Source organism: Heterodontus francisci, chromosome 16 (assembly GCF_036365525.1).
Source record: "Heterodontus francisci isolate sHetFra1 chromosome 16, sHetFra1.hap1, whole genome shotgun sequence".
Taxonomy (NCBI): Eukaryota; Metazoa; Chordata; class Chondrichthyes; order Heterodontiformes; family Heterodontidae; genus Heterodontus; species Heterodontus francisci.
The window spans coordinates 51,692,724-51,708,202 of NC_090386.1; the positions used below are offsets into that span (position 1 = coordinate 51,692,724).

The 15,479-nt window shown below is 45.4% G+C and overlaps 1 protein-coding gene across 2 annotated transcripts in view; it reads left to right on the forward strand.

Annotated features, from left to right (window-relative positions):
* Window positions 1-15,479, forward strand: part of dpm1 (dolichyl-phosphate mannosyltransferase subunit 1, catalytic) — a 77,587-nt gene that overhangs the window by 39,874 nt on the left and 22,234 nt on the right. For both annotated transcript variants that reach the window (XM_068048171.1, XM_068048169.1), the window contains exon 3: window positions 5,805-5,838. In XM_068048171.1, coding sequence (XP_067904272.1) covers window positions 5,805-5,838 — 34 coding nt within the window. The remainder of the gene's footprint in view (window positions 1-5,804; window positions 5,839-15,479) is intronic.

Sequence of the window (15,479 nt, forward strand, 5' to 3'; positions counted from 1 at the left end):
AGGGCTGAACGATTTGACTTCTCCCTCCAACTCCATCTATAGGACTTGCGGTCTATTGTGAAAATTGGGGCTTTTGTGTTTGGAGGATGAGAGAGCTTCTGTTGAGAGGAAAAAGATTGAAAGAGCAATTGTTAAGAGAGATTGAAAGATTGTGTGGAGGGAGAAGAGTGTGAAGAGAGATGGTAATGGAGTTTCACAGGCACCAAATGCCCCTTGCCCAAGCATTGTTTGTAAGCCTAAAGAGAGAAATATGGACTTCCAGAAGGCTTTCAATAAAGTCCGTCATAAGAGACTTAGCTAAAGTTGATGCCCGTGGAATTGAAGACAGATTACTGTCCTGGTTAGGAAACCAGCTGAATGGCAGGGAGCAGAGTAAAGATAATGGCTAGAGTCTCTTAATTGGCAGAATGTGACTTGTGGTGTCCTGCAAGGATCTGTGTTGGGGGCTCAAGTATTCACCACATTTATTAATGACTTAGATGGGATAGAAAACCAGATATCCAAGTTTGCAGATGACACAAAAATGAGCGGTGTTGGAAGCAGTGTAGATGGAAGCATAAAATTACAAAGGTATTAATAGATGAAATGAATGGGCAAAATTGTGGCAAATGGATTTCAATGTAGGCAAATGTGAGATCACCCACTTTGGACCTAAAATAGATTGAACGAGGTACTTTCTAAATAGTGGAAAGTTAGATGCAGTGGAGGTCCAAAGAGACTTGACGATCCATGCACTTGAATCACTAAAATGTCACAAATAGGTACAGTAAATAATGAAAAAGGCTAATGGAATGCTGACCTTTATATCTACAAGACTAGAATACAAGGCGATAGAAGTTATGCTATAGCAATGTAAAGCCCTAGTTAGGTCACACCTGGAGTAGTGTGAGCAGTTCTGGGCAGCACACCTTTGGAGGGAGTGCACCATAGATTTACCAGAATGATACTTGGATTCGAAGGGTTACATTACAAGAGGAGATTTCATATACGAGGGTTTCCAGGAATTTAGGTTAAGGGATGATTTGATCAAAGTTTACAAGATATTAAAGGGAACAGAGAGAGTAGATAGAGAGAAACTATTTATACTGGTTGGGGATTCTAGGACTAGGGAGCATGGTCTAAAAATTAGAGCCAGAATTTTTGAAATTGGGAAACACTTCTACATGCAAAGGGTGGTAACAAGTTTGAAACTCTTCCACAAACGGCTATTGATGCTAGATCGATTATTAATTTTAAATATAAGATTGATAGATTTTTGTTAACCAAAGGTATTGAGGGATATGGGGCAAAGGTGGTTTTTGGAGTTAGGTCAGAGAACAGTTATGATCTTACTGAATGGTGGAGCATGCTTGAAGGGTTCTGTGACTTTCTATTGGGAAGACTGAACCCATTGTTTCCGGTCCCTGCTCCAAACTCCGTTCCCTAGCTAATGATTCCATCTCTGTCCCTGGCAATAGTCTGAGATTAAGCCAGTCTGTTCGTAACCTCGTTGTCCCATTTGACCCCAGATGAATTTCTGACCTCATATTCGACCACTAACATTGTCCAACTTTTTCCCTGTCTCCGTTCATCTGCCGCTGAAATCCTCACTCATTCCACCCTTACCTCTAACTATTCCAGCGCACTCCTGGCTGGTCTCCCACATTCTACTCTCCATAAACTTGAGGTCATCCAGAACTCTGCTGCCCATATCTTGCACCAAGTTCCCCTATCACCCCTGTGCTCACTGATCCTGGTCAAGCAATGTCTTGATTTTAAAATTCTCATCCTTGTTTTCAAATCCCCCCATGGCCTTGACCCACCCTATTTCTGTAATCTCTTCTGGCCTCACAACCCTCCAAGATATCTGCACTCCTCTATTCTGGTCTCTTGTGCATCCTGATTTTAATTGCTCCACCATTGGCTTTCCTTCAGTTGCCTAGGCCCCAAGCTCTGAAATACCCTCTCTACCTCTCCAACTTGCTTTCCTCCTTTAAGACACTCTGTAAAACCTACCTCTTTGACTAAGCTTTTGGTCATCTGATCTGATGACTCCTTTTGTAGCTTGGTGTCATATTTTGTTTTATAATGCTCCTGTAAAGCACCTTGGGATGTTTTATTAGGTTAAAAGTGCTATAAAAATATAGGTTGTTGTTGTTTACTCCTGTTCCTGTGGCCCTTGACATCTTATTTGGTGGAGCTAGAGTTCCCCACCCCCTGCAGGAGGAGAGACTTTATTGAGTGCAGGTATAGAGGGAGGAAAACCCTATTACAGGGAGATGAGGAGGAGAATTACCTTTGTTAGTGGGAGGAAAAGAATTGGAGAGAACCTTTTGAGAGGAATGTATAGAGAAGGAAAAATGCATGTTGAGGAAGGAGGAAGAGAGAGACCATGTTGAGGAGGGAAATGTGGAGAAGGGTCTGGTTCAGGTGGTGTGAGACACAGTCACACATTCTATTGTGGTGGGGGAGGGGAGAGTTGTGATTTGGTTTTGTGTGTATGTGTAATCGAGAGAGATCGTACTGCTCGGGGAAAGGTAGTGGTGGGATGATACCATTATTGAAGTTTGGGCAAAGTTAGTGATACCTACCTCTGAGTTAGGCAGTTGTGTGTTCGGGCCCCAAACCAGGATTGAGTATATTGCATTATCAGAGGTACCATCTTTTGGAATGTGATGTTAAACTAAGGCCCATCTGCCTATTTCAGTGATGCAGGTGGGCATTAAAGATTCTGAAGCACTATTTGGACAAGAGCAGAGTATTCTTTCAGTGCCATGGATAAAATTTTCCCTCAGCTAAGATCACCAGAAATAGATTGACCTGGTAATTCATTTTATTGCAGTTTGTGGGGCATTGCTATTGTAAAATGGCTGTCACATTTGTTTTCAAAATAATTAATTATAAGTAAAAGGCCCAGGACATTTCTGACATGAGATCAGGTGTAAATGCAAGTTTGTTTTTTTAAAAAGCTCTGAATTTAAACTTGTTTCTTAAGCTGAACCTGTTAGTAATGAATGCTGTTGTACAGCTATTTGGTAAAGGTGAAAAGATGCAGTTATAGAATCATAGATTGGTTACAGCACAGAAGGAGGCCATTTGGCCCGTTGTGTCCCTGCCAGCTCTTTGCAAGAGCAACTTACCTAGTACCGCACTCTGCCCTGTAGTCCTTCAATTTTTTTCTCTTCAGGTAATTGGGCAATTCCCTTTTGAAAATCATGATTGAATCTGCCTCCACCACACTCTCAGGCAGTACATTCCAGATCCTAACCACTCACTGCATAAAATAAGTTTTTCCTCATGTTGCTGTTGCTTCTTCTGCTAATCACCTTAAGTCGGTGCCTTCTGGCTTTCAATACATCTGCCAACGGGAGCAGTTTCTCTCCATCTACTCTGTCCAGACCCCTCATGATTTTGGAGACCTCCATCAAATTTCCTCTTCTGCAGTCTATCCACGTAACTGAAGTTCCTCATCCCTGGAACCATTCTCACGAATCTTTGCTGCACCCTTTCTAATCCCTTCACATCCTTCCTAAAGCATGATGCCCAAAACTGGACACAGTACTCCAGTTGAGGCCGAAGCAGTGTTTTATACAGGTTTATCATAACTTCCTTGCTTTTGTACTCTATGCTCCTACTTATAAAGCCCAGGGTTCCTGCTTTCTCAACTTGTCCTGCCACCTTCAATGGTTTGTGCACATATACCCCCAGGTCCCTCTGCTCCTGCACTCCCATTAGACTTGTATCCTTTATTTTGTTTTGCCTATCCTCATTCTTCCTCACAAAATGAATCACTTTTCTGCATTAAATTTCATTTTCCATTTGTCTGCCCATTCCATCAGCCTATGTCCTCTTGAAGTTCATCACTATCTTCCACACAGTTTATAAAACTTCCAAATTTTGTCATCTGCAAATTTTGCAATTGTGCCTTGTCCACTGTCATGCAGGCCCCCACCTGCCAAGAATGAGGCATATTAATTTTGCCACATGGACATTAAATTTGAAATTGTTGCTGGGAAGAAGTGAAGGACTGTTACAAGGAGTTGCCTGGCCCCTGACTGGAAAGACATTTTTGCATATTAACAGACAGTGTTTGTAGACCAAGGACCATTCACTGACCCACCCAATACACACAGCCAGCAGTGGTTATACCAGTCACGTGACTACCCTGCTGGCCAGTTTGGGAAGTTTTAAGTTGCAGAGACAGTGTTTAAACTGAGAAAGCTCTTTGCTGCTGACTGAAGAAGACCTCCTGTCTGCCTGTGCTCCCATCCCTTTCTCACGGAACTGAAACCCACTGAAGCCACATGAACCCCAAGAGAGAAAAGTCTCCTACAGTGAACAAGGTTTAAGAAAAATACTGGGCCCCAACGAAAAGCAAGATCTACCTACAAATACGGACTCTACAGTGAGCTCGAAGACCTGTAATAAAAAAACTCTTCAGACACTGCCTCAAACCCTTCCACTTTATTTTTCTTCTCTTTTCAGTTTCTATTTGCATGTGCGTATTGTGTATGCATGCTAGCGTGGACGCGTCGTGTATCTGTAGGCATCAACTGAATTGGGGGTTAAGTTTTAATAAATTTCAATCTTTCTTTAAACCTAAGAAAGCCTGTTTGTGCTCATTTCTTTACCTTTTAGTTGGAAAGCGGTGAACAAGGATTTACCAAGGGGGAGCTAAAAACAGTGTTTAAAAATAAAATAAAAGCAAAATACTGCAGATGCTAGAAATCTGAAATAAAAACCAGAAATGCTGGAATCACTCAGCAGGTCTGGCAGCATCTGTGGAAAGAGAAGCAGAATTAACGTTTCGGGTCAGTGACCCTTCATCGGAACACTGATGAAGGGTCACTGACCCGAAACGTTAACACTGCTTCTCTTTCCACAGATGCTGCCAGACCTGCTGAGTGATTCCAGCATTTCTTGTTTTTAGTTTAAAAATAAAACCCCGTTTCAGTAAGACCAGGTGAAGGCTGAAAGGGAACCCTAGACCTCTTTCTCACCTGGTCATAACAACACCAACCTCTAGGTCATTAATATATATATCAGGAACAGCGTGGGTCCTAATACTGACCCCTGGGGGACTCCACTGTATGCCTTCCTCCAGTCCGAAAAACAATTGTTCACCACTTACTCTCCGTTTCCTTTCATTTAACCAATTTCATATCCATGCTGCTTACTGTTTCTTTTATTCATTAGGCTCTAACTTTGCTGACAAGCCTGATGTGTACTTTATCAAATGTCTTTTGGAAGTCCATGTATACCACATCTACCCTCTGTTACCTCATCAAAAAACTGTAGCAAGTTAGTTTTACGTTTTGCAAAGATTCAATTTTTTTTGGCTTTTGCCACAAAATCCCATGTAGTAAAAAGATGAACAGTAAAGGCTTTCCCATGTTACTTGCAGAGATTACTTGATCACACAGTGATGTGTAAGGGGAATGCTTTTATTTATCCACTTGCAGTGGGTAATGAGAGCACTTTATTTTCCAGCAACCAGTTTAAAAAATATTTTCTCCACACTGTTTTGGAACTGATCTATTACTAATTTCTTCCTAAATCTTTTTAGTGGAGGTGTGAATCCTCACTTCCCCACCACAGAAATCTCCTCCCATTGTGACAGTGAAACCATTTTGAGCAATGCCACAGAGGATCTGACAGTAATTAAAATAATGAGTGTAATCTCTGTGTAAGACATAAAGTTGCCTATAGCTTTCAAGTTGATTAAGAACAATAGGCTCTGTATAAACTGTGCTTTACTGTAACATGTGGCTTTCAAATAGAATTCTTGGGGATTTTGCTGTAATTACTGTTGAATGTTTTCACAGCTGCTGAGACCTAGAGCAAAGAAGCTGGGATTAGGTAAGAGCTATGTTGTTGTTCTTTATGAACAAAAACTTAAAAAGCTATTTTAATCAACAGTTGAATCTTAAGTTACTTGATTTATATATTGTGGTCTGTAATGAAAATAATTTATTGAAAATGGAACTTCTCGTTTACTAATTTCAGCAATCTAAATGTTCTGATCATTTCTAATGCTTAAAATGGGATAACACTGCTGCATTGTGGAATATTTTAAATCCGTTTAAGCAGAGCTTAGTGTTTTTGTTTCTATCTCGGTTACTGTAGAGTAATGGTTGCATTACTGGAATAGTAATCCAGAGGCCTAGACTAATAATCCAGAGAATCTATCAAATTATATTTAAAAGTTCAACTGACTTAGTAATGTCCTTTAGATGCTCTCTGGCCTATATGTGACTCTTAACTGCCCTCTGAAGCAGCCAAGCAAACCACTCAACTAGCAATAAATGCTGCCATTCAGAGGTGTGCACAATAAGGTTTTTGCAAGCCTAGATATCTAATTACATCTCTGAATTAATAATGAATTGACACCAATGAATCAGTTTTTTTTTAATGACTTAACTGCTGGAGTATGAATGCTGCCTTTTTTAAAGTACTGTCTAAGACACTGGGCAGAATTCACCTCCCCCCAATATGGAGGTGGGCAGTCATGTAATTTGGTGCCACCAGCCATCATGCCAGCTTGCCGTCGCCATTCATACTGTCGGCCATTTTGCTCAGGAAAAGGGAAGGTGGGGCCTGACAGCCGACCTGATTCAGATCAGTGGTCAATGAAGCTTGTTAACAAGCTTGTTGTCAGCTTGTCAAGAGCCAGTTTGCTTTTTTGCCCGGGGAGGCACAGGTTACTCGATGGATCTGGAACAGTCCAAGTAGAAGGAGGCGGCAACACAACAGGGAGCCATTCACGGCCATGCCATTCAATTAGGTGGGCCCATAAAAGGGTGCACAGTTGAGAGGGGCACTCATCCATTGGCACACAGTTGTCATCGGGTGAGCAGAGTTACCGGAGCAAGTAGACTGTGCACACTCAGTCACTGGAGGCGGTCGCAACCCTCCGAGGATTGAGGGGCCATGCCATCTGGGGGGGGGATCCAGTAAGCATTGTGAGTGCAGCTGACCACAAGTAAGGCAACATTTGGTCATGGGATTAAGATACTCAGATAGGGATGAGTAGCGATGAGGATCAACATCCTCGGGAGCAGATGCAGAGCCCTGGGCATGAGAAGGGCAGAGGAAAGGGACGAGGGGCAGGAAGGCAACGAAGGCCATACCCTCCGCATCGAGTACTGCCAAAGCTACCTAACCATGCCAGTGATTCAGTGCCACAGGGGACTTTTTTTTTTTATATTTCCAAAATATACTTTATTCATAGAAATCTGTATTAAAAAAAACATTACCAAACCGTTTCAAGCAGCACCAAGTCAAAAAATACAAACTGTGCAAAGGAGAACAGTTTCCTTCAATACAATCATGTGTTGCCTCACAACCCTACCATTTACATTTTTACATTTTACAGCACACAAAATTTTCTCGATACTGTTGGAGGGGTTTCCCATGGATCCAGCCTCTCAGTTCAGCTTGGTGGGGGGACCTTACACAGTGGTCTTTCCCCATTGAGCCTTTGCTGCGGCTACCCCAAGCTTTAGTGCGTCCCTCAGCACGTAGTCCTGGACTTTGGAATGTGCCAGTCTGCAACATTCGGTTGTGGACAACACTTTGCGCTGGAAGACCAGCAAGTTTCGGGCAGACCAAAGGGCGTCTTTCACCGAATTGATAGTCCTCCAGCAGCAGTTGATGTTTGTCTCGGTGTGCATTCCTGGTAACAGCCCGTAGAGCACAGACCCCTGTGTTATAGAGCTGCTTGGGATGAACCTCGACAAAAACCACTGCATCTCTTTCCACACCTGCTTTGCAAAGACACATTCCAGAAGGAGGTGGGCAACCATCTCTTACCCACCACAGCCACCGCAAGGGCATTGTGCGGAGGGGGTGAGAGTTCGGGCGTGCAGGAAGGATCTGACTGGGAGGACTCTTCTCATCACCAGCCAAGCTACATCATGGTGCTTGTTTGAAAGTTCTGGTGATGAGGCATTCCGCCAAATGACTTTGGCGGTCTGCTCGGGGAACCATCCCACAGGATCCACCGTCTCCTTTTCGCGTAGGGCCTTGAGGACGTTCCGTGCAGAGCACTGCCTGATCATTTGGCGGTCAAAGGTGTTTTTCCGCAGAAACTGCTCCACGAAAGATAGGTGATACGGCACAGTCCAGCTGCATGGAGCGTTCCGCGGCAATGTGACCAGGCCCATCCTTCGCAACACCGGGGACAGATAGAACCTCAGCACGTAGTGACACTTGGAGTTTGCGTACTGGAGGTCTACACACAGCTTGATGCAGCCGCACACGAAGGTAGTCATCAGGATGAGGGCGACGTTGGGTACATTTTTCCCGCCCTTATCCAGAGGTTTGAACATGGTGTCCCTCCGGACCCGGTCGCTTTTGGATCCCCAGATGAAGCGGAAAATGGCTCGGGTGAAAGCCACAGCGCAGGAGTGGGGTATGGGCCAGACCTGCGCCATGTACAGCAACAACTTGAGCGTCTCGCACCTGATGACCAGGTTCTTACCCACAATGGAGAGAGATTGCTGCCCCCACATGCTCAGCTTGTGTTGTACCTTGGCTACTTGCTGCTCCCAGGTTTTGGAGAACGCCCCGGCTCTTCCGAACCATATTCCCAGCACCTTCAGGTAGTCTGACCTGACGGTGAAGGGGACAAAGCATCGGTCAGCCCAGTTCCCAAAGAACATGGCCTCGCTCTTGCCATAGTTTACCTTGGCACCCGAGGCCAGTTCGAATTGGTCGCAGATGCTCATCAGTCTGCGCACAGACAGCGGATCCGAGCAGAAGACGGCGAAGTCATCCGTGTACAGGGAGGCTTTAACCTGAGTGCCTCCACTGCCTGGGATTGTCACCCCTCTTATGCTCACATCCTTTCTAATAGACTAAGCAAAGGGTTCGATACAGCAAACAGACAAGACCGAGGAGAGAGGACAGCCCTGTCTGACTCCAGATTGGATTGGGAAACTTTCCAATTCCCACCCATTGATTGAGACTGCGCTACTGATGTTTGTGTAAAGCAGTTTGATCCAATTGTAGATTCCCTCCCCAAATCCCATTTTGGAAAGCACGTCCATCATGTAGGTGTGCGATATCTTGTCAAATGTCTTCTCCTGGTCCAGGCTGATGAGGCAGGTGTCCACCCTCCTGTCCTGTACATAGGCGATCGTATCCCTGAGTAGCGCGAGACTATCAGAGATCTTCCTGCCGGGTACAGTACAGGTCTGATCAGGATGGATCACCAACTCCAGAGCAGACTTGACTCGACTGGCTATGACTTTGGACAGAATCTTGTAGTCAACATTAAGCAGTGAGTTGGGGCGCTGATTTCTGCCCTCTTCCCCCTACCGCTTGTAGATGAGGGTGATGATGCCTTTCCTCATGGATTCTGACATTCTGCCGGCCAGGAGCGTACTTTCGTATACTTCCAGCAGGTCTGGGCCGACCCAGTCCCACAGGGCCGAATACAACTCAACCGGTAAGCTATCGCTTCCGGGAGTTTTACTCGTCTCGAAGGACTCGACTGCCTTTGTAAGCTCGTCCAGAGTTAGCGGCTTGTCCAGTCTCTCCCTCATGCTGTCATCTAAGACCTCTGTGATAGATAGCAGGAAGGACAGGGAGGCTCTGCTGTCTGTGGGCTTCGTGTCATACAGCCCAGCATAAAAAGATTTGCTGATCCTTAGTATGTCGGACTGCGAAGACGTTACCGAGCCATCCTCTTCCTTCAGGCTGCTGATAACAGAGCTCTCTCTGTGTACCTTTTGGAAGAAGTAACGCGAACAGGTCTCATCCTGCTCAACGGAGCGGACTCTGGACCGGAAGATGATCTTGGAGGCCTCCGTGGCAAAGAGCGAGGCCTGCTGGCTCTTCACCTCTTGGAGATCCTCCTTGACCTCAACCCCCATCGACTGCAGCCGGAGCAGATTTTGCATACTTTTGTGGAGTCGGGACATTTCCCTCTATCTCTCTCTCGTCCTCTGAACCCCTTTGAGGATAAAGAACCTCTTGATCTCCTTGATCGCTTCCCACCAGTGAACTGGAGACTCAGAGAGGGGTTTCACAGTCCTCCAACCTTTGTAATCCCTTTTGAGTTCCTCAACGTTCTCTGGGGTTAGCAGTGTAGCATTGAGCTTCCACGTCCCCCTGCCAACCCGCTGGTCGTCCTGTTAGTGACAGTCAGTCAGTAAGAGGCAGTGGTCGGTGGATCCGACCGTGACAGCACGGGACACAAACAGGAAGTCAATCCTGGAACGGGGAGACCCGTCCGATCTTGACCGGGTGTATCTACGCTGCGCTCCGTCTGCAGGTTTTCTGAAGACGTCTTGTAGTTTGGCATCTTTAGCTGTTTCTATTAGGAATCTGGACGTAACGTCCAGTTTGCTATCATCTCTGCCAGATCGTCCAACTGCATCAATGATGCAGTTGAAGTCATCGCCTAGGATGACCGGCCTGGACATCGCCAGCAGCAGTGGGAGCTGCTGGAAGACAGATAACCGCTCGCTGCATTGAACCGGGGCGTACACATTGATCAACCGGAGTGGAGCATTGTTATACATTACATCTTCTACGAGGAGGCGACCGCCCACCACCTCCTTAACTTCGGAGATGGTGAAGTTACCTCCCCGCAGCAGAATACCCAGGCCGGAGGAATGGCAATCATTACCCCCTGACCAGATCGATGGCCTGTGGGACCACCATCGCAACCACTGCCTGTAGGTGCTGAGGTGTGGTATTCCACACTCCTGCAGAAACAGTAGGTCGGCTTTGACCTTGGCGAGGTAATGCAAGGTTGAAACACATCGCGTAGTGGATTTAATGCTACGCACATAAATTGAAGCAATCTTTATACCCATTTTTTAAAAGTTAGTTGTTGCTTCCCATACCATTTGTCCTTGCTAGTCCCAGTCCTACGGGATGTTCCTGCATACCCATAGTGTGCGCAAGCTGTTTCATATTCGTTGGGCTCCGAAGCCCCTCTTGGTTTTTCATGCAGGGTTTGTTCCGCTGGGGTGACATCAGGGGAGTCTTGTAGGCAGCAAGGATTGGGCTGTCCTCTGCTGTTCCCCTCTGTTCCTTCTTGAAAACATCACTGCTCTCGTTGTCCCAGAGCTGGGATGCGCTAGCCATGTTGCTAGGTGTGGCGCTTTGGGGTTGGGGCACACCGGGCCCATCACAGCTTCCAGTGCCTGGGGGCTGGGGGCCTTTATCTTCCAGCTCCTTGGAGTTCTGCCGCCTTTTTTGAAGGGGCCATCATTCCAGCGCTTCCTCGTCCAGTGATGATGAGCTGTTGTAGTCTGTCTCAGACGGTAGCCTCCTCTTGCCACTTGTTTGGGTGGTGGCCTGTTCCGCTTTTGGAGGTCTTTTCTTTGTGGTTTTCCTTTGTACCACTTGCCACTGACCTGTTTGTCCATCTGCTGCCTCCTCCTCCATTGATTCTGTCTGTGGAGGAGGGGTTTCCGGGTGCTGGGTCGCTGGTTTCAGCTGCCTCCCCTTTCTTCTCCTTTTCAGGTAGAATTTCCTCACTGCGGAGAAGGTTGCTTGTCTCCTTTCCAGCAATGGACGCCTTCGTCGTACCTTCTCCCGTCCTTTCCTTGGGGACTCCACCCTTCTCGGCAGATGGTATCTGAGATTTGTGCCCTCTTTGAGAAAGACCTCTCACTACTGCTCGCCATGCCCTGTCAGTAACCATTAAAGTCACTGTGGCCTTGAACTTCTTCGCCTCTGGCTTATTTAAAGGATCAGCAGTAGACCTTGGTGCCCCCCTTTCTAATCGCACACAAGGACCCACCGAAGTTAGTGTATCTGCGCTGGTGGAGGGTGAGCTTGAATGATGTGACAGTGCTGGATTTGTTCGAGGCCCGCAGTAATCCTGCAGCAGCACTGGCATGCTCCCCCTACACCCCTGGCCCTGTTGGGAGTTATAAGAAGCAGATCGTGAGAATTTGCCTGTGACAGCAGCTGCCTCTGCAGAGATGAGGCTTCCCAATGCAGCTGAGGCTTTGGCAGACTGTTGGATGGAGAGGAGTGCACTCCATCCACTTCATCTACAGATTTCAATATCATTTCATCCTCTCCTCCAGGTATTCCCATCTCTCCATCGCCCACTTCTTCATGCAGCGCCACCCTTGCAATATCCATTGCCGCCTCCTCCATAGCAGTGAGGATGGCGAACTTGGACACACTCTCCTCCTGTGTGCGTCCTCTCCCTTGCATTCTGTGCCCTTTTCTTCTGCAAGGACAAAAGAAAGAGATAAGGCAATGCTGGCTGGCCTCTATTACCAATACTCTCAGCTCATTTAAATAAGAAGTTGCATGTTCAGTGCTGCCAGGTCCTCAAAATCGCTGGGCCCTGAGCCTTGCTGACAAGTCAGTAATTACCCTGGGCACACATTGCTCCCCAAGTTCAGGAGCATCATGCACCCTCAGGCTGCTCAGCTGTTGTCTGCTGCTGCCTCCAGAACTGGAGGCCTGTCAACTGGGCCTAGCGCGGTGCTCATCTTGACAGAAGAAAGGTCATAAAACCTGTGGCGACACTGCACCTAGGTCCTCTAGACGACACTAAGGCTGACATATTCTGCCACCTCCAGACATGTCTGCTTAGGTTGGCTGGGTGACCTTCTCCTGCCACCCTTTGGGAACAGGACCCCTCAGGTTCTGCCTCGAACATTACCTTCAGGGCAGCATCAGTAAACCATGGGGAAATCCTGCCATAGGTACCAGGGCTCTGCCTCTCCTCCTGCTAACTTCTGCCTTTCATTGATTTGCAAGATATCTGCCACTATAATGGCTGCCATCATGCCTTTAAATCAGGCCCACACTTTCCAAGTCCTGCCTCCATCCCACACCCACTGCTGCTAATTGCTAGCCAAATCCACCTCCAGCCAATTAGCTAACGACCTCAAGGAAAATCGTGGGCTGTGAATACTGCACCCCCCCCCTCTGAAACCCCACACCCCCCGCCCACCTGCCCACCCCTCCTTGGTCGGTAACTCTGAAATGGTTCCAGCGTAGGGGTCCCGAGCCCCAACAGAAAATCTCACTCTGTGTGTGCATTGATGGCACAATGATCAGTGGCTCTAGATACTGCTAGAAAGGCATATTGAATGCTTGAAAACATCTGTTTATTGTGGCAAAAGGTCTCAGTTGTGTACAAGTCTGATTTCTGCCAATTTCAATTGTTTGTTTTATTTATTTATATAAGACACTTAATAATTTTAATTGCCAAGCTTGAGCCTGAGGGCCAATCAGACCAACTGAGTTTGTTAATATGTACCTGCCTGGCTTACTCTGAAATGCAGAATAGTTTAAAAAAGATTCCACACTCCTTTTCTCTCACTCAGCATTTCATAGTTAGCTTGCACCATTTCACAGAAGTTTTTGTTCCTGTCATCTTCGGCTGCTACACAGAGCTTACTGAAGAAATCTGGAGTTCAAAAGAACTTTAAGAAGCATATATCCATACATATGCATATAAGTAATAGTATATGCATAGCAACCTTTCTTTCTCTTCCCCTCTTCATGGTTTCTTCAGCTGGGTTGGCAACACACCCCTTTCTGTTCAACCAAGAAAGTGCTGTCGAGGTTTATGCACTGACTTGAGTAGGGCAGGAGCTGCTAGGGATAGTGGATGTCTTCCTCACCGAGAACTGCTCTAATCCACTTGGCAAGACCACCAACATCTAATTCATCTGTGAATGTCATTAAATCAGATTACAAAATTAAATTTCTTTACTTAACATAGCACTGCTTGATACTGAGTGGGTACAAACACTGGGAAATGTCATTTCCAAAATTTATGCCACCTACATTGATGAATACAAAAATGTACACCCATATTCCCTTACAACCCACTAAGTATTTGAGTTTAACATTCCCTTTACAAATTGAAATTTGAAAGCTCTGTGGAAAAATCCATTTCAGAAGTGTCAACATTAAATGTAGCATGCCCATTACAGCGGTAGGTGGCACCAATATTTCTTCTAAATTTGTTTGTAGAGTGCTTGGGGGTGATTTTGTTTTTGTGGCCCCTTTAAAATTTTTTGCGCAGCTATATATGCACAATAATTTAAAGGCGCTGACTTGTTCAGGGACTTTTGGGTTGGAGGGAAGTTTGGGTGGCGCTGCGATGGACTTTACAATATTATAAGTCCAATCATGTAATATTAGTTGCTATAAATTAACTGAAATTGCATACTGGTGATTTGAGTTAGTAATGTAAAACCAAAGACGTTTTATAGCATAGTAAGAGGCTGTTCAGCCTGTTATGTCTGTCAGGGCTGTTTGCTACAGCAATGCTGTCTACCCATAGCCTTGCATTTCCATCTACTTCAAGTTTATAGAACCATAGAAGTAAGTATATTCTACACACGAACCACTGGGTTACTTGATAACTCTTTGTGTGCTCTATTTTGGAAGATTATTATTGGATTGATTTTTCTTTGAATTGTAAGTATTCACTGTAATGTGTTATGACCAGGTGAGAAAGGTGTCTAGGGGTTCCTTTTAGCCTTCACCTGGTCTTACTGTATCAGGATTTTATTTTTAAACACTGTTTTGAGCTCCTCCTTGATGAACCCTTGTTCACTGCTTTCCAATTATAAGGCAAAGAAATGAGCATAAACAGGCTTTCTTGGGTTTAAAGAAGAAAATTGAAATTTATTAAAATTTAAACTTAAACTCTAATTCGGTTTATGTCTACGGATACATGCGTCCCATGCTAGCATGGATACGCGATACGCACATGCAAATAGAAACAGAAAAGAGCAGAAGAAAAATAAAATAGAGGTTTGAGGCAATCTCTGAAGAGGGATTTTTGTTACTGTGCTTCGAGCTCGCTGTAGTCCTTGTTTGTAGGTAGATCTTGCTTTTCATTGGGGCCCAGTATTCTTCTTAAACCTTGTTCACTGTAGGAGACTTTTCTCTCTTGGGGTTCATATGCCTTCAGTGGTTTCCGAAGCTGGTGGGAAGATGAGAGCAGACAGGAGAGAGGTCTTTTCCAGTCCAGGAGAAAACAGCTTTCTCTCTTCAAACACTCTTTCTCCAATTTAAAACTCCCCTAGTTGGTCAGCAAGTTAGTCACGTGATTGACTGGTTTGACAAGGTCTCTTATGTGTATTGGGAGCATCTTAGCAGCCAACCTGGAATGCTAGCTTCTCCACCTTCAACGTCTGATAATCAAAAGTCCATTGTGGATGAAATTGGAGCAGTGAGTGGCCCTTTTGTCCTTTCCAAGTATTGTCTGTTACTATGCAAATGTCTTTCCAGTCAAGGGTCTTTTTTTTTAAAACAAGTTCTTTCTTTACTCCAGTAACAGTTTAAAAATCAGTGTTCATGTGGTGAAATTAATGTGGTATGTGGGGGCCTGCATGATGAATGTAATTACGCTAAAGCTTACTCTTTCAACACTTCAAACTGTCATTTACCAGGCTTGAACTCCCTTACAGCCATGGCAAACTTGGTTAAGCACAAACTGCCTCAATCCATCATGCTATTCAAGCATTTCTTGTTTTTGTTTCAGATTTCCAGCA